At 49.6% G+C, this 25,580-nt stretch overlaps 1 protein-coding gene across 1 annotated transcript in view; it reads right to left on the reverse strand.

Moving 5' to 3' along the window:
• WNT11 (Wnt family member 11) overlaps positions 1 to 25,580 on the reverse strand; it is a 128,008-nt gene that overhangs the window by 77,327 nt on the left and 25,101 nt on the right. The window contains exon 2 of the mRNA XM_088461093.1: positions 19,502 to 19,692. Within this exon, the coding sequence (XP_088317219.1) occupies positions 19,502 to 19,578 (77 nt within the window). The 5' untranslated portion in view covers positions 19,579 to 19,692. The remainder of the gene's footprint in view (positions 1 to 19,501; positions 19,693 to 25,580) is intronic.

Genomic DNA, 25,580 nt, shown 5'->3' on the forward strand with positions numbered 1-25,580 from the left:
GAGGGAGGCACTATACAGAGCATACAGAGGGGGGCATTATGCAGAGTATAGAGAGGGGGGCACTATAGAGGGCATACAGAGGGGGGCACTATGCAGAGTATACAGAGGGGGCACGATACAGAGAATACAGAGGGAGGCACTATACAGAGCATACAGAGGGAGGCACTATACAGAGCATACATAGGGGGTACTATACAGAGCATACAGAGGGAGGCACTATGCAGAGCATACAGAGGGAGCACTATACAGAGCAAACAGAGGGGGGCACTATACACAGCATACAGAGGGGGGCACTATGCAGAGCATACAGAAGGGGGTACTATACAGAGCATACAGAGGGTTGCACTATACAGAGCATACAGAGGGGGGCACTATACAAAGCATACAGAGAGGGGCACTATACAGGGCATACAGAGTGGGGCACTATACAGAGCATATAGAGGTGGCACTATACAGAGCATACAGAGGAAGGCACTATACAGAGCATACAGAGAGGGGCACTATACAGAGCATACAGAGCTGGGCACTATACAGAGCATACAGAGGGAGGCACTATACAGAGCATACAGAGGGGGGCACTATGCAGAGTATAGAGAGGGGGGCACTATGCAGAGCATACAGAGGGGGGCACTATGCAGAGCATACAGAGGGGGGCACTATGCAGAGTATAGAGAGGGGGGCACTATACAGGGCATACAGAGGGGGCACTATGCAGAGCATAGAGAGGGGGGCACTATACAGGGCATACAGTGGGAGGCACTATACAGAGCATACAGAGGGGGGCACTATACAGAGCATACAGAGGGAGGCATTATACAGAGCATACAGCGTGGGGCACTATGCAGAGTATAGAGAGGGGGGCACTATACAGGGCATACAGAGGGGGCACTATGCAGAGTATAGAGAGGGGGGCACTATGCAGAGTATAGAGAGGGGGCACTATACAGGGCATACAGAGGGGGGCACTACGCAGAGTATACAGAGGGAGGCACTATACAGAGCATACAGAGGGGGGCATTATACAGGGCATACAGGGGGAGGCACTATACAGAGCATACAGAGGGGGTACTATACAGAGCATACAGAAGGGAGCACTATACAGGGCATACAGAGGGAGGCACTATACAGAGCATACAGAGGGAGGCACTATACAGAGCATACAGCGGGGGGCACTATGCAGAGTATAGAGAGGGGGGCACTATACAGGGCATACAGAGGGGGCACTATGCAGAGTATAGAGAGGGGGGCACTATGCAGAGTATAGAGAGGGGGCACTATACAGGGCATACAGAGGGGGGCACTACGCAGAGTATACACAGGGAGGCACTATACAGAGCATACAGAGGGGGGCATTATACAGGGCATACAGGGGGAGGCACTATACAGAGCATACAGAGGGGGGCACTATACAGAGCATACAGAGGGGGCACTATACAGAGCATACAGCGGAGGGCACAAAACAGAGCATACAGAGGGGGCACTATACAGAGCAAATAGAGGGGGGCAGTATACAGAGTATACAGAGGGGGGCACTATACAGGGCATACAGAGGGAGGCACTATACAGAGCACACAGAGGGAGGCACTATACAGAGCACACAGAGGGGGAACTATACAGAGTATACAGCACAGGGCACAATACAGAGCATACAGAGGGGGCACTATACAGAGCATACAGAGGGGGCACTATACAGAGCATACAGAGGGGGCACTATACAGAGCAAACAGAGGGGGAACTATACAGAGCAAACAGAGGGAGGCACTATACAGGGCATACAGAGGGGGGCACTATACAGAGCATACAGAGGAAGGCACTATACAGAGCATAGAGAGGGGGGCACTATACAGAGCATACAGAGGGGGCACTATACAGAGCATACAGAGGAAGGCACTATACAGAGCATACAGAGGGGGGCACTATACCGGGCATACAGAGGGGGGCACTATACAGGGCATACAGAAGGAGTACTATACAGAGCATACAGAGGGGGGTACTATACAGAGTATACAGAGGGGGCACTATACAGAGCAAACACATGTGGTATTATACAGAGTATACAGAGGGGGGCACTATACAGAGCATACAGAGGGGGCACTATACAGAGCGTACAGAGGAAGGCACTATACAGAGCGTACAGAGGGGGGTACTATACAGATCATACAGAGGGGGGTACTATACAGAGCATACAGAGGGGGCACTATACAGAGCATACAGAGGGTACACTATACAGAGCATACAGAGGAAGGCACTATACAGAGCATACAGAGGGGGGCACTATACAGGGCATACAGACAGAGGGAGGCACTATACAGGGCATACAGAAGGGGCACTATACAGAGCATCCAGTGGAGGGCACAATACAGAGCATACAGAGGGGGGCACTATACAGAGTATACAGAGGGGGCACTATACAGAGCATACATATGGGTGCACTATACAGAGCATACAGAGGGGGCACTATACAGAGCATACAGCAGAGGGCACAATACAGAGCATACAGCAGAGGGCACAATACAGAGCATACAGCAGAGGGCACAATACAGAGCATACAGAGGGGGCACTATACAGAGCAAACAGAGGGGGCACTATACAGAGCAAACAGAGGGAGGCACTATACAGGGCATACAGAGGGGGGCACTATACAGAGCATACAGAGGAAGGCACTATACAGAGCATAGAGAGGGGGGCACTATACAGAGCATACAGAGGGGGGCACTATACAGAGCATACAGAGGGGGGCACTATACAGAGCATACAGAGGGAGGCACTATACAGAGCATACAGAGGGGGCACTATACAAAGCATACAGAGGGGGCACTATATAGAGCATACAGAGGAAGGCACTATACAGAGCATACAGAGGGGGGCACTATACAGGGCATATAGAGGGGAGCACTATACAGGGTATACAGAAGGGGTACTATACAGAGCATACAGAGGGGGTACTATACAGAGTATACAGAGGGGGCACTATACAGAGGAAACACAAGTGGCATTATACAGAGTATACAGAGGGGGGCACTATACAGAGCATACAGAGGGGGGCACTATACAGAGCATACAGAGGAAGGCACAATACAGAGCATACAGAGGGGGGCACTTATACAGGGCATACAGAGGGGTACTATACAGATCATACAGAGGGGGGTACTATACAGATCATACAGAGGGGGGTACTATACAGAGCATACAGAGGGGGCACTATACAGAGCAAACACATGTGGCATTATACAGAGGGGGCACTATACAGGGCATACAGAGGGAGGCACTATACAGAGCATACAGAGGGAGGCACTATACAGAGCATACAGAGGGGGGCACTATGCAGAGTATAGAGAGTGGGGCACTATACAGGGCATACAGAGGGGGGCACTATGCAGAGCATAGAGAGGGGGGCACTATACAGGGCATAGAGAGGGGGCCACTATGCAGAGTATACAGAGGGAGGAACGATACAGAGAATACAGAGGGAGGCACGATACAGAGCATACAGAGGGAGGCACTATACAGAGCATACAGAGGGAGGCACTATACAGGGCATACAAAGGGGGTACTATACAGAGCATACAGAGGGGAGCACTATACAGAGCATACAGAGGGGGGCACTATACAAACCATACAGAGAGGGGCTCTACACAGGGCATACAGAGTGGGGCACTATACAGAGCATATAGAGGTGGCACTATACAGAGCATACAGAGGAAGGCACTATACAGAGCACACACATGTGGCATTATACAGAGTATACAGAGGGGGGCACTATACAGGGCATACAGAGGGAGGCACTATACAGAGCATACAGAGGAAGGCACTATACAGAGCATACAGAGGGGGGCACTATACAGAGCATACAGAGCTAGGCACTATACAGAGCATACAGAGGGAGGCATTATACAGAGCATACAGCGTGGGGCACTATGCAGAGTATAGAGAGGGGGGCACTATACAGAGCATACAGAGGGGGGCACTATACAGAGCATACAGAGCTAGGCACTATACATAGCATACAGAGGGAGGCACTATACAGAGCATACAGAGGAGAGCACTATGCAGAGTATAGAGAGTGGGGCACTATACAGAGCATACAGAGGGGGGCACTATACAGAGCATACAGAGGGGGCACTATACAGAGCATACAGAGGGGGGCACTATGCAGAGTATACAGAGGGAGCACTATACAGGGCATACAGAGGGGGCACTATGCAGAGCATAGAGAGGGGGGCACTATAGAGGGCATACAGTGGGAGGCACTATACAGAGCATACAGATCAGGGGCACTATACAGAGCATACAGAGGGGGACTATACAGGGCATACAGAGGGGGTACTATACAGAGCATACAGAGGGAGGCACTATACATAGCATACAGAGGGGAGCACTATACAGAGTATAGAGAGGGGGGCACTATAGAGGGCATACAGAGGGGGGCACTATGCAGAGTATACAGAGGGGGCACGATACAGAGAATACAGAGGGAGGCACTATACAGAGCATACAGAGGGAGGCACTATACAGAGCATACAGAGGGGGTACTATACAGAGCATACAGAGGGAGGCACTATACAGAGCATACAGAGGGGGGCACTATACAGAGCATACAGAGCTGGGCACTATACAGAGCATACAGAGGGAGGCACTATACAGAGCATACAGAGGGGGGCACTATGCAGAGTATAGAGAGGGGGGCACTATACAGAGCATACAGAGGGGGGCACTATACAGAGCATACAGAGGGGGGCACTATACAGAGCATACAGAGGGGGGCACTATGCAGAGTATAGAGAGGGGGGCACTATACAGGGCATACAGAGGGGGCACTATGCAGAGCATAGAGAGGGGGGCACTATACAGGGCATACAGTGGGAGGCACTATACAGAGCATACAGAGGGGGGCACTATACAGAGCATACAGAGGGAGGCACTATACAGAGCATACAGAGGGAGGCATTATACAGAGCATACAGCGGGGGGCACTATGCAGAGTATAGAGAGGGGGGCACTATACAGGGCATACAGAGGGGGCACTATGCAGAGTATAGAGAGGGAGGCACTATGCAGAGTATAGAGAGGGGGCACTATACAGGGCATACAGAGGGGGGCACTACGCAGAGTATACAGAGGGAGGCACTATACAGAGCATACAGAGGGGGGCATTATACAGGGCATACAGGGGGAGGCACTATACAGAGCATACAGAGGGGGTACTATACAGAGCATACAGAAGGGAGCACTATACAGGGCATACAGAGGGAGGCACTATACAGAGCATACAGAGGGAGGCATTATACAGAGCATACAGCGGGGGGCACTATGCAGAGTATAGAGAGGGGGGCACTATACAGGGCATACAGAGGGGCACTATGCAGAGTATAGAGAGGGGGGTACTATGCAGAGTATAGAGAGGGGGCACTATACAGGGCATACAGAGGGGGGCACTACGCAGAGTATACAGAGGGAGGCACTATACAGAGCATACAGAGGGTGGCATTATACAGGGCATACAGGGGGAGGCACTATACAGAGCATACAGAGGGGGGCACTATACAGAGCATACAGAGGGGGCACTATACAGAGCATACAGCGGAGGGCACAAAACAGAGCATACAGAGGGGGCACTATACAGAGCAAATAGAGGGGGGCAGTATACAGAGTATACAGAGGGGGGCACTATACAGGGCATACAGAGGGAGGCACTATACAGAGCACACAGAGGGAGGCACTATACAGAGCACACAGAGGGGGCACTATACACAGCACACAGAGGGAGGCACTATACAGAGCATCCAGTGGAGGGCAAAATACAGAGCATACAGAGGGGGGCACTATACAGAGTATACAGAGGGGGGCACTATACAGAGCATACATATGGGTGCACTATACAGAGCATACAGAGGGGGCACTATACAGAGCATACAGCAGAGGGCACAATACAGAGCATACAGAGGGGGCACTATACAGAGCATACAGAGGGGGCACTATACAGAGCATACAGAGGGGGCACTATACAGAGCAAACAGAGGGGGCACTATACAGAGCAAACAGAGGGAGGCACTATACAGGGCATACAGAGGGGGGCACTATACCGGGCATACAGAGGGGGGCACTATACAGGGCATACAGAAGGAGTACTATACAGAGCATACAGAGGGGGGTACTATACAGAGTATACAGAGGGGGCACTATACAGAGCAAACACATGTGGCATTATACAGAGTATACAGAGGGGGGCACTATACAGAGCATACAGAGGGGGGCACTATACAGAGCGTACAGAGGAAGGCACTATACAGAGCGTACAGAGGGGGGTACTATACAGATCATACAGAGGGGGGTACTATACAGAGCATACAGAGGGGGCACTATACAGAGCATACAGAGGGGGCACTATACAGAGCATACAGAGGAAGGCACTATACAGAGCATACAGAGGGGGGCACTATACAGGGCATACAGACAGAGGGAAGCACTATACAGGGCATACAGAAGGGGCACTATACAGAGCATCCAGTGGAGGGCACAATACAGAGCATACAGAGGGGGGCACTATACAGAGTATAGAGAGGGGGCACTATACAGAACATACATATGGGTGCACTATACAGAGCATACAGAGGGGGCACTATACAGAGCATACAGCAGAGGGCACAATACAGAGCATACAGCAGCGGCACAATACAGAGCATACAGCAGAGGGCACAATACAGAGCATACAGAGGGGGCACTATACAGAGCAAACAGAGGGGGCACTAAACAGAGCAAACAGAGGGAGGCACTATACAGGGCATACAGAGGGGGGCACTATACAGAGCATACAGAGGAAGGCACTATACAGAGCATAGAGAGGGGGGCACTATACAGAGCATACAGAGGGGGGCACTATACAGAGCATACAGAGGGGGCACTATACAGAGCATACAGAGGGGGCACTATACAGAGCATACAGAGGAAGGCACTATACAGAGCAAACAGAGGGGGGCACTATACAGGGCATATAGAGGGGAGCACTATACAGGGTAAACAGAAGGGGTACTATACAGAGCATACAGAGGGGGGTACTATACAGAGGGGGCACTATACAGAGGAAACACAAGTGGCATTATACAGAGTATACAGAGGGGGGCACTATACAGAGCATACAGAGGGGGGCACTATACAGAGCATACAGAGGAAGGCACAATACAGAGCATACAGAGGGGGGCACTATACAGGGCATACAGAGGGGGTACTATACAGATCATACAGAGGGGGGTACTATACAGATCATACAGAGGGGGGTACTATACAGAGCATACAGAGGGGGCACTATACAGAGCAAACACATGTGGCATTATACAGAGGGGGCACTATACAGGGCATACAGAGGGAGGCACTATACAGAGCATACAGAGGGAGGCACTATACAGAGCATACAGAGGGGGGCACTATGCAGAGTATAGAGAGTGGGGCACTATACAGGGCATACAGAGGGGGGCACTATGCAGAGCATAGAGAGGGGGGCACTATACAGGGCATAGAGAGTGGTCCACTATGCAGAGTATACAGAGGGAGGAACGATACAGAGAATACAGACGGAGGCACGATACAGAGCATACAGAGGGAGGCACTATACAGAGCATACAGAGGGAGGCACTATACAGGGCATACAGAGGGGGTACTATACAGAGCATACAGAGGGGGGCACTATACAGAGCATACAGAGGGGGGCACTATACAAACCATACAGAGAGGGGCTCTACACAGGGCATACAGAGTGGGGCACTATACAGAGCATATAGAGGTGGCACTATACAGAGCATACAGAGGAAGGCACTATACAGAGCACACACATGTGGCATTATACAGAGTATACAGAGGGGGGCACTATACAGGGCATACAGAGGGAGGCACTATACAGAGCATACAGAGGAAGGCACTATACAGAGCATACAGAGGGGGGCACTATACAGAGCATACAGAGCTAGGCACTATACAGAGCATACAGAGGGAGGCACTATACAGAGCATACAGAGGAGAGCACTATGCAGAGTATAGAGAGGGGGGCACTATACAGAGCATACAGAGGGGGGCACTATACAGAGCATACAGAGGAAGGCACTATACAGAGCATACAGAGGGGGGCACTATACAGAGCATACAGAGCTAGGCACTATACAGAGCATACAGAGGGAGGCACTATACAGAGCATACAGAGGAGAGCACTATGCAGAGTATAGAGAGGGGGGCACTATACAGAGCATACAGAGGGGGGCACTATACAGAGCATACAGAGGGGGGCACTATACAGAGCATACAGAGGGGGGCACTATGCAGAGTATACAGAGGGAGCACTATACAGGGCATACAGAGGGGGCACTATGCAGAGCATAGAGAGGGGGGCACTATACAGGGCATACAGTGGGAGGCACTATACAGAGCATACAGATCAGGGGCACTATACAGAGCATACAGAGGGGGACTATACAGGGCATACAGAGGGGGTACTATACAGAGCATACAGAGGGAGGCACTATACAGAGCATACAGAGGGGGGCACTATACAGAGTATAGAGAGGGGGGCATTATACAGGGCATACAGAGGGAGTACTATACAGAGCATACAGAGGGGGAACTATACAGAGCAAACACATGTGGCATTATACAGAGTATACAGAGGGGGTCACTATACAGGGCATACAGAGGGAGGCACTATAGAGCATACAGAGGGAGGCACTATACAGAGCAGACAGCGGGGGGCACTATGCAGAGTATAGAGAGGGGGGCACTATACAGGGCATACGGAGGGGGACACTATGCAGAGTATAGAGAGGGGGACACTATGTAGAGTATAGAGAGGGGGCACTATACAAGGCATACAGAGGGGGGCACTATGCAGAGTATACAGAGGGGGCACGATACAGAGAATACAGAGGGTGGCACTATACAGAGCATACAGAGGGGGCACTATACAGGGCATACAGAGGGAGGCACTATACAGAGCATACAGAGGGGGGCACTATACAGAGCATACAGAGGGGGCACTATACAGAGCATACAGCGGAGGGCACAAAACAGAGCATAGAGAGGGGGCACTATACAGAGCATACAGAGGGGGCACTATACAGAGCAAATACAGGGGTGCACTATACAGAGCATACAGAGGGGGGCACTATACAGGGCATACAGAGGGAGGCACTATACAGAGCATACAGAGGGGGCACTATACAGAGCATACAGAGGGGGCACTATACACAGCACACAGAGGGGGCACTATACAGAGCAAACAGAGAGGGGCACTATACAGAGCATACAGAGGGGGGCACTATACAGGGCATATAGAGGGAGGCACTATACAGAGCATCCAGTGGAGGGCACAATACAGAGCATACAGAGGGGGGCACTATACAGAGTATACAGAGGGGGGCACTATACAGAGCATACATATGGGTGCACTATACAGAGCATACAGAGGGGGCACTATACAGGGCATACAGTGGGGGCACTATACACGGCACACAGAGGGGGCACTATACAGAGCAAACAGAGAGGGGCACTATACAGAGCATACAGAAGGGGGCACTATACAGGGCATACAGAGGGAGGCACTATACAGAGCATCCAGTGGAGGGCACAATACAGAGCATACAGAGGGGGGCACTATACAGAGTATACAGAGGGGGGCACTATACAGAGCATACATATGGGTGCACTATACAGAGCATACAGAGGGGAGTACTATACAGAGCATACAGAAGGGGCACTATACAGAGCAAACACATGTGGCATTATACAGAGTATACGGAGGGGGGCACTATAAAGGGCATACAGAGGGAGGCACTATACAGAGCATACAGAGGGAGGCACTATACAGAGCATACAGAGGGGGGCACTATGCAGAGTATAGAGAGGGGGGAACTGTACAGGGCATACAGAGGGGGGCACTATGCAGAGCATAGAGAGGGGGGCACTATGCAGGGCATACAGAGGGGGGCACTATGCAGAGTATACAGAGGGGGCACGATACAGAGAATACAGAGGGAGGCACGATCCAGAGGGAGGCACGATACAGAGCATACAGAGGGAGGCACTATACAGAGCATACAGAGGGGGTACTATACAGAGCATACAGAGGGGGGCACTATACAGAGCATACAGAGGGGGCACTATACAGAGCATACAGCGGAGGGCACAAAACAGAGCATACAGAGGGGGCACTATACAGAGCATACAGAGGGGGCACTATACAGAGCAAACAGAGGGGGGCACTATATAGAGTATACAGAGGGGGGCACTATACAGGGCATACAGAGGCACTATACAGAGCATACAGAGGGGGGCACTATACAGAGCATACAGAGGGGGCACTCTACACAGCACACAGAGGGGGCACTATACAGAGCAAACAGAGGGGGGCACTATACAGAGCATACAGAGGGGGGCACTATACAGGGCATACAGAGGGAGGCACTATACAGAGCATCCAGTGGAGGGCACAATACAGAGCATACAGAGGGGGGCACTATACAGAGTATACAGAGGGCGGCACTATACAGAGCATACATACGGGTGCACTATACAGAGCATACAGAGGGGGCACTATACAGAGCATACAGCAGAGGGCACAATACAGAGCATACAGAGGGGGCGCTATACAGAGCATACAGAGGGGGCACTATACAGAGCAAACAGAGGGGGCACTATACAGTGCATACAGAGGGAGGCACTATACAGAGCATACAGAGGGGGGCACTATACAGAGCATACAGAGGGTGGGAGGTGGCACAGAGCATATACAGGGGGTGGCACAATACAGAGCATATAGAGGGAGTGGCACAATACAGAGCATACAGAGAGTGGGAGGCGGCACAGAGCATATACAGGGTGTGGCACTATACAGAGCATACAGAGGGGGTGGCAAAATACAGACCATACAGAGGGGGTACTGTACAGGGAATACAGAGGGGATGGCACAATACAGAGCCTATAGAGGGTGGGAGGTGGCACAGAGCATATAGAGGTGGTGGTACAATACAGAGCATACAGGGGCTACTGTTCAGAGCATACAGAGGGGGGCACTATGCAGAGCATACAGATGGGGGCACTATACAGAGCATACAGAGGGGGACACTATAGAAAGCATACATGCGCATGACTCAGAATAGCGCAGAGCTATAGATACACTCCTACAGTATGACAGTGCCACAAGACAGGGTGGTTCCGTGCAGTCACATTGTCACCGCCCGGTTCATGTCCTGGAATGCCTAATTTCACTGAAAGACAAAACCAGGGAGGATCCGCCCGACACAGAATAGGACACACATAGACAAAAATGCGTTACTTGGCATCTGCGCATCAGCTGTATGCAAGAACTCGCCATTGGCGCCCATGCATCCAGGGATCTGTCCATCTCACAATCAGCCCCTGTATCTTATTTAAATCGCGCCATCTTACACGACAGCGCTGTACAATAGGGAACACACCCGGTAATATAACAAAGCTGGGTATTAGCGAACAGATAAAGAGGAAGAGGGCCCTGCTCACATACATACATACATACGCTCACATGAATGCATTGCACACAAATAGGATTCACCACATCTAAAGGAAATGCTGGACCTCATCTGCCTTTTCCAAATAGCTCATATTAGGGGAAGATGAACTAAGCTCTGGAAAGTGATACATTGGTGAGTGATAAATAACCAGCCAATCAGCTCCTAACTGTCATGTTGCAGGCTGTGTTTGAAAAATGACAGTTAGGAGCTGATTGGTTTGTTGTTTATCACTCTCCAATTGATCACTTTCCAGAGCTTAGTGCATCTGCCCCAATATTAAGTGTTGTGTTCTAGCAATCATTAGAACGGGACTAGAACCAATCAATTCCTACCTACACCCTGGACCCTTGGATCAATACTGCCCATTACCGCATGACCACTACCACCTAGAACACTATATGGGCAGTGACGGCTAACAGATGTGTCCTCATACACCTATCCCCTTTTTTGCCATATAGCGCAAGATGCCTTGCATGACTATGACTTAGACGCTCCACCACAGGTAGCGATTCCCATGCTTGTATACTTTTCTCCGAATTCTGCATCTTAGTCATATATAAATTTGCTTATAGTGTACACAGTACTAGGTGTTCAGGATTAATATTTTTGCACAATAGGAATTCGTATAAAACTGCAAAGTGTTATGGCGCTGATTAGTTGCAAAGTCTCATGGCGCGGGTAAGCCGCAAAGTCTCATGGCGCGGATTAGTTGCAAAGTCTCATGGCGTGGATAAGCTGCAAAGTCTCATGGCGCAGATTAGCTGCAAAGTCTCATGGCGCGGATTAGCTGCAAAGTCTCATGGCGCGGATTAGTTGCAAAGTCTCATGGCGCGGATTTGCTGCAAAGTCTCACGGCGCGGATAAGCTGCAAAGTCTCATGGCGCAGATTAGTTGCAAAGTCTCATGGTGCGGATTAGTTGCAAAGTCTCATAGCGTGGTAAACTGCAAAGTCTCATGACGCGGATTAGTTGCAAAATTTCATGGTGCGGATAAGCTGCAAAGTCTCATGGTGCGGATTAGCTGCAAAGTCTCATAGCGCGGTAAGCTGCAAAGTCTCATGGCGCGGATTAGTTGCAAAGTCTCATAGCGCGGTAAGCTGCAAAGTCTCATGACGCGGATTAGTTGCAAAGTCTCATGGTGCGGATAAGCTGCAAAGTCTCAAGGCGCGTATAAACTGCAAAGTCTCATGGTGCGGATTAGTTGCAAAGTCTCATAGCGCGGTAAACTGCAAAGTCTCATGACGCGGATTAGTTGCAAAATTTCATGGCGCGGATAAGCTGCAAAGTCTCATGGTGCGGATGAGCTGCAAAGTCTCAAGGCGCGTATAAACTGCAAAGTCTCAAGGCGCGTGTAAGCTGCAAAGTCTCATGGTGCGGATTAGTTGCAAAGTCTCATAGCGCGGTAAGATGCAAAGTCTCATGACGCGGATTAGTTGCAAAATTTCATGGCGCGGATAAGCTGCAAAGTCTCAAGGCGCGTATAAGCTGCAAAGTCTCATGGCGCGGATTAGTTGCAAAGTCTCATGGTGCGGATAAGCTGCAAAGTCTCAAGGCGCGTATAAGCTGCAAAGTCTCATGGCGCGGATTAGTTGCAAAGTCTCATGGCGCGGATAAGCTGCAAAGTCTCATGGCGCGGATTAGCTGCAAAGTCTCATGGCGCGGATTAGTTGCAAAGTCTCATGGCGCGGATTTGCTGCAAAGTCTCACGGCGCGGATAAGCTGCAAAGTCTCATGGCGCAGATTAGTTGCAAAGTCTCATGGTGCAGATTAGTTGCAAAGTCTCATGGCGCGGATTTGCTGCAAAGTCTCACGGCGCGGATAAGCTGCAAAGTCTCATGGTGCAGATTAGTTGCAAAGTCTCATGGTGCAGATTAGTTGCAAAGTCTCATAGCGCGGTAAGCTGCAAAGTCTCATGACGCGGATTCGTTGCAAAATTTCATGGCGCGGATAAGCTGCAAAGTCTCATGGTGCGGATAAGCTTCAAAGTCTCAAGTCGCGTATAAGCTGCAAAGTCTCATGGCGCGGATTAGTTGCACAGTCTCATAGCGCGGTAAGCTGCAAAGTCTCATGACGCGGATTAGTTGCAAAATTTAATGGCGCGGATAAGCTGCAAAGTCTCATGGTGCGGATTAGCTGCAAAGTCTCATTGCACGGATAAACTGTAAAGTCTCAAGGTGCGGATTAGTTGCAAAGTCTCATGGCGCGGATAAGCTGCAAAGTCTCATGACGCGGATTAGTTGCAAAGTCTCATGGCGCGGATAAGCTGCAAAGTCTCATGGCGCGGATTAGTTGCAAAGTCTCATGGCGCGGATTTGCTGCAAAGTCTCATGGTGCAGATTAGTTGCAAAGTCTCATGGCGCGGATTTGCTGCAAAGTCTCATGGCGCAGATTAGTTGCAAAGTCTCATGGTGCGGATTAGTTGCAAAGTCTCATAGAGTGGTAAACTGCAAAGTCTCATGACACGGATTAGTTGCAAAATTTCATGGCGCGGATAAGCTGCAAAGTCTCATGGTGCGGATGAGCTGCAAAGTCTCAAGGCGCGTATAAGCTGCAAAGTCTCAAGGCGCGTATAAACTGCAAAGTCTCATGGTGCGGATTAGTTGCAAAGTCTCATAGCGCAGTAAACTGCAAAGTCTCATGACGCGGATTAGTTGCAAAATTTCATGGCGCGCATAAGCTGCAAAGTCTCATGGTGAGGATGAGCTGCAAAGTCTCAAGGCGCGTATAAGCTGCAAAGTCTCAAGGCGCGTGTAAGCTGCAAAGTCTCATGGTGCGGATTAGTTGCAAAGTCTCATAGCGCGGTAAGCTGCAAAGTCTCATGACGCGGATTAGTTGCAAATTTCATGGCGCGGATAAGCTGCAAAGTCTCAAGGCGCGTATAAGCTGCAAAGTCTCATGGCGCGGATTAGTTGCAAAGTCTCATGGTGCGGATAAGCTGCAAAGTCTCAAGGCGCGTATAAGCTGTAAAGTCTCATGGCGCGGATTAGTTGCAAAGTCTCATGGCGCGGATAAGCTGCAAAGTCTCATGGCGCGGATTAGCTGCAAAGTCTCATGGCGCGGATTAGTTGCAAAGTCTCATGGCGCGGATTTGCTGCAAAGTCTCACGGCGCAGATAAGCTGCAAAGTCTCATGGCGCAGATTAGTTGCAAAGTCTCATGGTGCAGATTAGTTGCAAAGTCTCATGGCGCGGATTTGCTGCAAAGTCTCACGGCGCGGATAAGCTGCAAAGTCTCATGGTGCAGATTAGTTGCAAAGTCTCATGGTGCAGATTAGTTGCAAAGTCTCATAGCGCAGTAAGCTGCAAAGTCTCATAGCGCGGATTCGTTGCAAAATTTCATGGCGCGGATAAGCTGCAAAGTCTCATGGTGCGGATAAGCTTCAAAGTCTCAAGTCGCGTATAAGATGCAAAGTCTCATGGCGCGGATTAGTTGCACAGTCTCATGGTGCGGATAAGCTGCAAAGTCTCAAGGCGCGTATAAGCTGCAAAGTCTCATGGCGCGGATTAGTTGCAAAGTCTCATGGCGCGGATAAGCTGCAAAATCTCATGGTGCGGATTAGCTGCAAAGTCTCATTGCACGGATAAACTGTAAAGTCTCAAGGTGCGGATTAGTTGCAAAGTCTCATGGCGCGGATAAGCTGCAAAGTCTCATGACGCGGATTAGTTGCAAAGTCTCATGGCGCGGATAAGTTGCAAAGTCTCATGGCGCGGATTAGTTGCAAAGTCTCATGGCGCGGATTTGCTGCAAAGTCTCATGGTGCAGATTAGTTGCAAAGTCTCATGGCGCGGATTTGCTGCAAAGTCTCATGGCGCAGATTAGTTGCAAAGTCTCATGGTGCGGATTAGTTGCAAAGTCTCATAGCGCAGTAAACTGCAAAGTCTCATGACGCGGATTAGTTGCAAAATTTCATGGCGCGGATAAGCTGCAAAGTCTCATGGTGCGGATGAGCTGCAAAGTCTCAAGGCGCGTATAAGCTGCAAAGTCTCAAGGCGCGTGTAAGCTGCAAAGTCTCATGGTGCGGATTAGTTGCAAAGTCTCATAGCGCGGTAAGCTGCAAAGTCTCATGACGCGGATTAGTTGCAAAATTTCATGGCGCGGATAAGCTGCAAAGTCTCATGGTGCGGATTAGTTGCAAAGTCTCATGGTGCGGATAAGCTGCAAAGTCTCACGGCGCGGATAAGCTGCAAAGTCTCATGGCGCAGATTAGTTGCAAAGTCTCATGGTGCAGATTAGTTGCAAAGTCTCACGGCGCGGATAAGCTGCAAAGTCTCATGGCGCAGATTAGTTGCAAAGTCTCATGGTGCAGATTAGTTGCAAAGTCTCATGGCGCAGATTAGTTGCAAAGTCTCATGGTGCAGATTAGTTGCAAAGTCTCATGACGCGGATTCGTTGCAAAATTTCATGGCGCGGATAAGCTGCAAAGTCTCATGGTGCGAATAAGCTTCAAAGTCTCAAGTCGCGTATAAGCTGCAAAGTCTCATGGCGCGGATTAGTTGCAAAGTCTCATGGTGCGGATAAGCTGCAAAGTCTCAAGGCGCGTATAAGCTGCAAAGTCTCATGGTGCGGATTAGTTGCAAAGTCTCATGGCGCGGATAAGCTGCAAAGTGTCATGGTGCGGATTAGCTGCAAAGTCTCATGGCACGGATAAACTGTAAAGTCTCAAGGTGCGGATTAGTTGCAAAGTCTCATGGCGCGGATAAGCTGCAAAGTCTCATGACGCGGATTAGTTGCAAAGTCTCATGGTGCGGATGAGCTGCAAAGTCTCAAGGCGCGTATAAACTGCAAAGTCTCATGGTGCGGATTAGTTGCAAAGTCTCATAGCGCGGTAAGCTGCAAAGTCTCATGACGCGGATTAGTTGCAAAATTTCATGGCGCGGATAAGCTGCAAAGTCTCATGGTGCGGATTAGTTGCAAAGTCTCATGGTGCGGATAAGCTGCAAAGTCTCACGGCGCGGATAAGCTGCAAAGTCTCATGGCGCAGATTAGTTGCAAAGTCTCATGGTGCAGATTAGTTGCAAAGTCTCATGGCGCGGATTTGCTGCAAAGTCTCATGGTGCAGATTAGTTGCAAAGTCTCATAGCGCGGTAAGATGCAAAGTCTCATGACGCGGATTAGTTGCAAAGTCTCATGGTGCAGATTAGTTGCAAAGTCTCACGGCGCGGATAAGCTGCAAAGTCTCATGGCGCAGATTAGTTGCAAAGTCTCATGGTGCAGATTAGTTGCAAAGTCTCATGGCGCAGATTAGTTGCAAAGTCTCATGGTGCAGATTAGTTGCAAAGTCTCATAGCGCGGTAAGCTGCAAAGTCTCATGACGCGGATTCGTTGCAAAATTTCATGGCGCGGATAAGCTGCAAAGTCTCATGGTGCGGATAAGCTTCAAAGTCTCAAGTCGCGTATAAGCTGCAAAGTCTCATGGCGCGGATTAGTTGCAAAGTCTCATGGCGCGGATAAGCTGCAAAGTCTCATGGTGCGGATTAGCTGCAAAGTCTCATGGCACGGATAAACTGTAAAGTCTCAAGGTGCGGATTAGTTGCAAAGTATCATGGCGCGGATAAGCTGCAAAGTCTCATGACGCGGATTAGTTGCAAAGTCTCATGGCGCGGATAAGCTGCAAAGTCTCATGGTGCAGATTAGTTGCAAAGTCTCATGGCGCGGATTTGCTGCAAAGTCTCACGGCGCGGATAAGCTGCAAAGTCTCATGGCGCAGATTAGTTGCAAAGTCTCATGGTGCGGATTAGTTGCAAAGTCTCATAGCGCGGTAAGCTGCAAAGTCTCATGACGCGGATTAGTTGCAAAATTTCATGGCGCGGATAAGCTGCAAAGTCTCATGGTGCAGATAAGCTTCAAAGTCTCATGGTGCGGATTAGCTGCAAAGTCTCATGGCGCGGATAAGCTGCAAAGTCTCATGACGCGGATTAGTTGCAAAGTCTCATGGCGCTGATTAGTTGCAAAGTCTCATGGTGCGGATTAGTTGCAAAGTCTCATGGCGCGGGTAAGCTGCAAAGTCTCATGGCGCAGATTAGTTGCAAAGTCTCATGGTGCGGATTAGTTGCAAAGTCTCATGGCGCGGGTAAGCTGCAAAGTCTCATGACGCGGATAAAATGCAAAGTCTCATGGCGCAGATTAGTTGCAAAGTCTCATGGCGCAGATTAGTTGCAAAGTCTCATGGCACAGATTAGTTGCAAAGTCTCATGACGCGGATTTGCTGCAAAGTCTCATGGTGCGGATTAGTTGCAAAGTCTCATGGTGCGGATTAGTTGCAAAGTCTCATGGCGCGGGTAAGCTGCAAAGTCTCATGACGCGGATAAAATGCAAAGTCTCATGGCGCAGATTAGTTGCAAAGTCTCATGGCACAGATTAGTTGCAAAATCTCATGGCACAGATTAGTTGCAAAGTCTCATGACGCGGATTTGCTGCAAAGTCTCATGGTGCGGATTAGTTGCAAAGTCTCATGGTGCGGATTAGTTGCAAAGTCTCATGGCGCGGGTAAGCTGCAAAGTCTCATGACGCGGATAATCTGCAAAGTCACGGCGCGGATAAGCTGCAAAGTCTCATGACGCGGATAAGCTGCAAAGTCTCATGACGCGGGTAAGCTGCAAAGTATCATGACGCGGGTAAGCTGCAAAGTCTCATGGTGCGGATAAGCTGCAAAGTCTCATGGCGCGGATAAGCTGCAAAGTCTCATGGCGCGGGTAAGCTGCAAAGTCTCATGGTGCGGATAAGCTGCAAAGTCTCATGGTGCTGATACGTTGCAAAGTATCATGATGCGGATAAGCTGCAAAGTATCATGGCGCGGATAAGCTGCAAAGTATCATGACGCGGGTAAGCTGCAAAGTCTCATGGTGCGGATAAGCTGCAAAGTCTCATGGTGCTGATACGTTGCAAAGTATCATGATGCGGATAAGCTGCAAAGTATCATGACGCGGGTAAGCTGCAAAGTCTCATGATGCGCATAGGTTGCCAAGTCTCGTGGTGCAGAGCCGCCGGTTTAAATCCCGACCCTGGAAGCCCGACAGATCAAAATCCAGAATGCCGGCTGGTAAGTATATTTAATCCTCCCATCTCCCCCTTCTAACCCTAATCCTCCATTGGGGGTGCCCAACCCTAAGACTCTGGGTTTGGTGCCTAACCCTAAATCCCCCCCGTGGTGCCTAACCCTTACCCTCCCGTAGGGGGGTGCCTAACCCTAACCTTCCGCCCGATGGTGCCTAACAATAACCCCCCCCCCCTTCCCCTAGCCTAAAGCTAAGGGGGGGGTACCTAACACACACACACACCCCCCGGCTAACAGCTCGCGACGCCTGTCTTACCTATGCTCGGTATGCTGGGCATCGGTATTTCGGCGTGGGGCTTATGATAGGCATCAGCATTTAGACTCCTATCTTTAGTCCCATGCTGGGCTTTCAGTGTCGGGATTCTGGCGGTCAGCATTTCGACCGCCGGCATCCTGACTTCATCCCGGTGTGGATAAATTACGAAGTCTCATGGCGCGGTTTAGTTGCAAAATCTCATGGCTTTTTGGCGCAATTTGAGGATAGGTCTATGAGGACACATCTGTCGGAAGGCTGACACAAATGATATGTTACAAGTCTGTTGATAATTCTCAGCATAATACGGAATGCAGTCAATATTCCAACTGCCGGAATCCCGAAGGTAAGTAGCGGGGTTAAGGGGAGGGTTAGCATTAGGGTTTAGAGTTAGGCATTAGGGTCAGGGTTAGGCACTTAGGGGGGAGGGTTAGATTTAGGGTGCGGGGAGTGGGAGGTTAGGTTTAGGCACTAGGGAGGAGGTTAGGTACAGGCACCGGGGAGGGATGGTTAGGGGCAGGCAGAGGGGGAGAGTTAGGATACATACTGAAAGGCGTAGGTATCCTAACCCAGTCGGGGTGCCAGCGTCGGGATTATGACCGCCCGGATCCCGAGGGTCGTCATCCCGTATATATCCTGCATAATACATAGAGGAGACAGATACTCACAGCCATTTGATGCCCCGGCAAATCCTCGTATGCAGAATGAGGGTTAGTAAAGCCCCAATTAATAGATGAATCTTCATTTTCAGAGCCACAATAATCCAGGTGAGGAAGTATAAACAGTCACAGGCTGCTGCAATCCGGGTGTCTACAGTATTCCTGAATCGCTATTAGGACCTCTGCCTCAAGAGGAGAACCTATAGGAGGAAACATGACATTCAATATGTATGTATGACAATAAAATCACTTACTGACATCTGACTTTACTAACAAGCATTAGTCTGTGACGCTGACCCAAAGTTTAAATTAGGAAACAAAACCCACAAATATTTAACTTTTATCCCAGGCTTGCCTACCCTCCCGATTTGGCCGGGAGCCTCCCGATTTTCAGGTGCCGCTCCCGGCCCCCCGGAAAGGCAGGCAAGCCTCCCGGAAGTCTCACACCCTCCCCACCTCCCCCCTGAAAAAAACAGAAATCCCCGCAGCGGGGGGCCTGGTGACGCAATTCGTGCAGAATCGCGTCATCGTGGCCCCGCCCCCTGCTTCACAATGCCGAAAATCACTGCATTGTGAAGAGGGGGCGGAGTCACGATGACGCTATCGTGCGGCTCCGCCCCCGGCTCCACCCCCAGTGTGACCCAAAATGGCCGCCCCACCCCCGGCTCCGCCCCCAATGGCCGCCCCCGCCCCCCGCTATTAGCCGACAATCAGCTCCCTCCCGGAAGGCTGGAGCTGATTGTCAGCAAGAATGTTTTAGCCTCACTTGACCAGAGGTCACGTAGGGGGTAAATTTACTAAAGTGAGAGGTTTTACAAATGGAGATGTTGCCGATAGCAACCAATCAGATTCTACTTAACATTTAACTAGCACATTCGAGAAAATAATTGCTAGAATCTGGTTGGTTGCTATGGGCAACATCTCCACTTCTAAAACCTCTCACTTTAGTAAATTTACCCCGTAGTGTGAAAACATTGGCCCTGAAAAAAAGCCAAATACAAAATGCAAAGTAATGGTGCATACACACGGTCAGATTTTTCCTTCAGATATGAACGATAACGATTTAAAAATCGTTCAGTCGTTCATATCTGAAGGAAAATCTGACATATCTGACATGCCTGAACGATGGACGATCAACGATGCGCGTTCCCGTTTGTCAGATAACGATATCTGACATCTGATGTGTTTGCAGTCAGACTTGGACGATTCCATTCATTTTAATGCAGTCAAAAATCGTTCAATCGTTCAAATCGTTCAAAACTTTGGTAAAATCGTTCAAATCGTTCAATCGTTCATCTGACAAATCTGACAAGTCTGACAAATCTGACCGTGTGTACGCTCCATTATTCCTATATCCAACTGATCACACAGACACAGATGATTTGTAAATATTGTTATTCATGTTCTGCTACCAGCAAAACAACGTCACATTGTATCATGGCTAATTGTTTTGCACAGCGTAACAACATCGTATCAACAAAGTAATAAGATAATAGTCCTGTACGTCGTCGGTTAAATATGTATGTTGCAGCATAGAGCAGAATGACCCAACCAGTGGCCTATTTATTAAAGTTGTATTCCCCTACATTCAGGCAGAAATGGCTGTTTCCGCACAAATATCTGACATGTAAGTGACAGGAATACTGTATTTATCGCAGCCATGCACGTCCCGTATGGGAATGGCTGTCTTGTCCAATTTAACACTCGCCACAAAGCATAACTTTTCTGAATGTGGCTCTAGCTGCTATTTCCTATAGGGTGGGATGTACTAAGCATCGCATCTGCCCCGTTCGCAAAGGACGAGTTCTCCCGATAAGACCTGTTATAGAGGAACTTCCGGGTTTATGACCCAGAGGTCTTCCTGGAGTCCTTCTGCACATGCGCAGACCACGGGGGGTGCACAAAGAAGCCCATAGATTCCTATTGGGTAATGCCCACTAAGGATGGCTTTACCCACTGGGTCAATGTTTGGTACTTATGGAAATGTGGCCAAGACTCCAAAAATGTATCCCACCCACAGTAAGAAAAATCCCAGATTATAGAGAGAAGCTTCAGATCCAGTCCAACCTTCCTATGTAGTATAAGCACCTGCACTGACCAATGGAAGCGTAGGAGCAGGAACACAGCTGGATCGAAACCTGGAAGCGTAATGTTTTGCTGTTAACTTATGGGAACAGCTGTCCTGGCATAAAGAGAATGCTAAATAAAACTGAAACATTTGCAATGGGTCTTTAATAGTCTCTCACAACATGTTGCCATATTATTGTGAAAGTCCATTGCACAACCAAAGTCACTGACTTGGTTCAATATATAAACTAAAGATGAATCCTATGGTTCGCTCACATGGCCCTTTATTAAAATAAATGAAATCACCACATTTCAGCTGTCATGGCGTGTTCTATGCGGTGAGCGCATGCAGCTAAAAACCATTCAACTGATTAAAAGAGAGTCGCAAAAATCTCCATCTAGGGCAGCAGTCGGAATGGAAATAATTTGCTAACGAAATGCTAATGTGACGATACGCCCAGCTTCATGCACTCGCAGCGCGCTGCTCCAATGTATCCATCAGCAGACGCAGCGGTCGTGAAATACTTGGCATACGCAGAAAAGGATTCAGTTCTGGCTACACACCCACAAAATGGTTCTTCTGTGTGTCTTCTGTGCCTAGTGTGTGTCTTCTGTGTGCCTTGTGTGCCTAGTGTGTGTCTTCTGTGTGCCTTGTGTGTGTCTTCTGTGTGCCTAGTGTGTGTCTTCTGTGTGCCTTGTGTGTGTCTTCTGTGTGCCTAGTGTGTGTCTTCTGTGTGCCTAGTGTGTGTCTTCTGTGTGCCTTGTGTGCCTAGTGTGTGTCTTCTGTGTGCCTTGTGTGCCTTGTGTGTGTCTTCTGTGTGCCTAGTGTGTGTCTTCTGTGTGCCTTGTGTGTGTCTTCTGTGTGCCTAGTGTGTGTCTTCTGTGTGTCTTCTGTGTGCCTTCTGTGTGCCTAGTGTGTGCCTAGTGTGTGCCTTCTGTGTGCCTTATGTGTGCCTTCTGTGTGCCTTCTGTGTGCCCTCAGTGTGCCTTCTGTGTGTCTTCTGTGTGCCTAGTGTGTGCCTAGTGTGTGCCTTCTGTGCCTTCTGTGTGTCTTCTGTGTGCCTTCTGTGTGTCTTCAGTGTGCCTTCTGTGTGCCTTCTGTGTGTCTTCTGTGTGTCTTCTGTATGCCTTCTGTGTGCCCTCAGTGTGCCTTGTGCCTTTTGTGTGCCTTCTGTGTGCCTTCTGTGTGTCTTCTGTGTGCCTTCTGTGTGCCTTCTGTGTGTCTTCTGTGTGTCTTCTGTGTGCCTAGTGTGTGCCTTCTGTGTGCCTTCTGTGTGTCTTCTGTGTGCCTTCTGTGTGCCTTCTGTGTGCCTAGTGTGTGCCTTCTGTGTGTCTTCTGTGTGCCTTCTGTGTGCCTAGTGTGTGCCCTCAGTGTGCCTAGTGTGTGCCTTCTGTGTGCCTAGTGTGTGCCTTCTGTGTGCCCTCAGTATGCCTAGTGTGTGCCTTCTGTGTGCCTTGCGTGTGCCTTCTGTGTGCCTTCTGTGCGTCTTTTGTGTGTCTTTTGCATTGTTGCCGCCAAGTTTCCACCCAGAAATATCCACATGGCGGCCACAGAGAAACAGCCGCGATCCAACCAACTCAGAGATGCAAAGATGCGTATGGTCACTCTCTATAGCGCATGCGCTGTATGCTATCATTTGCTGCATACGGAGCTGTGTGTGACTATGGGGTCTATGTACTAAGACTAGGAGAGAGATAAAGTGGACGGAGATAAAGTACCAATCAATCAGCTCCTGTCATTTTTCAAACACATCCTGTAACATGGCAGTTAGGAGCTGATTGGCTGGTAATTTATCTCTGTCCACTTTATCTCTCTCCTAGGCTTAGCACACAGGCCCTCCTTCAGAGGCGGTCGTTAGATGCAAGCGGTCGCATTGAATCAGGGCGGCCGCTTGCATCCTGAACGGCCGTACCTTGTCGATCGTTAAGCTGTAGTGATCACCATCGGAACCATCGGGCCTTACGACCAGACCCTAAGGTTGGGTCTGGGCACTCGCAAGCCCCAGGGAGCTTTCTGCTCTGATGGAGCAGGAAGCTCCCCACTGACATCACTGATGATGTCAGTGCAGCCGCCCACAAAACGGTAGGCGTTCGTAAAGGAACGCCTCCATTTTGGAAACCACCCCCCCGGCCCGCCTACCAAACCTGGGCAGCTGTCGATCAACATCGACAACCGCCCCTTTGGTAGCGAGCTCCTTAGCGACAGAGTTTCTCTGCCGCTCCAGGGCTTGCGCACGCGCAGTGCAGCCGCTGCGCGTATGCAGGACTAACCATCGAGTCGGTTACGAGCGCATCGGCGCTCGCGACCGACTCTGAATAAGGTCCATAGACCCCTCTGTCTTGGCATCAGTCTATCAGATAGAGCAGTGGTTCTCAAGCTCGGTCCTCAGGACCCCACACAGTTCACTTTCTGCAGCTCACCCAGCAGGAGCACAGGTGTATTAATTACTCACTGACACATTTTAAAAGATCTACAGCTAACTATTTCAGTAGTAATTATGTGAGGAGGCCTGCAAAACATGCACTGTTTGGGGTCCTGAGGACCGAGTTTGAGAACCTGTGAGATAGAGCTATCTCACAAATGATGCAAGTCGGTATATGAAACCTATTCATCAGATTCACATTTCTCAAACACGCGCCTATTATTATTATCATTATTATATTACTCACAGCGCTCATATACTCCACAGCGCTTTGCAGAGAATATTTCAGTCGTTCACATTAGTCCCTTCCCCTATGGAACTTACAATCTATACTGTGCTGGACTGGGGGCATGAAGGGCCCCCCAGGGGAAGGCATTGGTAGGGGCCCATGCTTAAAAAGTGTGGCCAGTCACCCCAGAGAATTGGCCAACCATTGTAGAGGACATACCTTACAGATAACATGATACAACAGAGCGTGGTCTGTTCATCCATATTCCTGCTCTAGCAGGGAACTGACTCTGTAATAGAGGAACAATGTATAATTCAAGTGCACTGTCTGAAACCTGACATAGGAAGAGGAGGTGGGGACCTCAGGCAGTGGAACCCACCGAGGATGTCCCCCTGAACCCCTGTGGGCCAGTCCAACCCTGAATCTATATTTCCTACCATGATGTTGACATAATGTAAGGTTTCTGTGCCCTATTCTATTCTGTAATGATTCTCGCAGCCCTTTAAGACTTTTCCCCTTTCTATAAGGACAAGACCCGACGTATGGCTTGAATTAATCTACTGATTGCATGAAGTTTTCCCTTTTCTTTTTTTCATTAACCCTCTACATATGGTAGGATTCAAATGTCTGTTTATTTTTTCTCCATATAGGTTTACATGCCAGGGAAGTGAAAATCAAATTTAAAACCCAGTACATTGGAAGTGATCGTCAGCGTAGAGGAACTGAGGACCCTGGTGCTTCCCCCTTCCCTCTCCGGTGCCCAGGATTTAGGGTCCCCCCTGACCTGCAGATGCTGACAATCCTGATACAGTACGAAGGAATGTACTGTATAGAGTGACAGCCATTATTTTCCTTCTCACCTCATTAACTTTCTCGCTCTAATATACAAACATGTGGCTGAGAGCGTATCGGTTCCTGCAAAGTGCGCACAGACCCACCTCAAATTCCTTCTCTCTTTATTTTCAAATTACAGCTTAACTCTCTGTGGGTAAATATCAGAGACGCCTGCCAGTGCAACACAGGGATGTTTTCTAGGTGTATTACGCGTCTAATGAAACTATTACATATATGTGTGTGAGGGTTGCTAGACCTTATGGTCCGAATCGGACGCAGCGGTGATGTCAGGCGCTGGGGCCAAGTTTTTCATCACAAATGTGGCCGGTATGCCTAGGAGGCCATAATGAGAGGGAGAGACTGCACCCGCCATAGGTCTGGTGCAAGTTTCGATGGTGAGACCGATGGTGGCATCTGAAGACGCACCAAGCGGTATATATCAGCGTCTAGGGACGCTCAGAGTGGGCGTCTCGGTCCTTGCACATTCAGACGCACGGTTTACACCAGGGAAGGGTTTTGCAGCAACATTAGGATA

The sequence above is a fragment of the Taudactylus pleione genome, unplaced genomic scaffold, assembly GCF_031769625.1.
Source record: "Taudactylus pleione unplaced genomic scaffold, aTauple2 ptg001016l, whole genome shotgun sequence".
Lineage (NCBI taxonomy): Eukaryota > Metazoa > Chordata > Amphibia > Anura > Myobatrachidae > Taudactylus > Taudactylus pleione.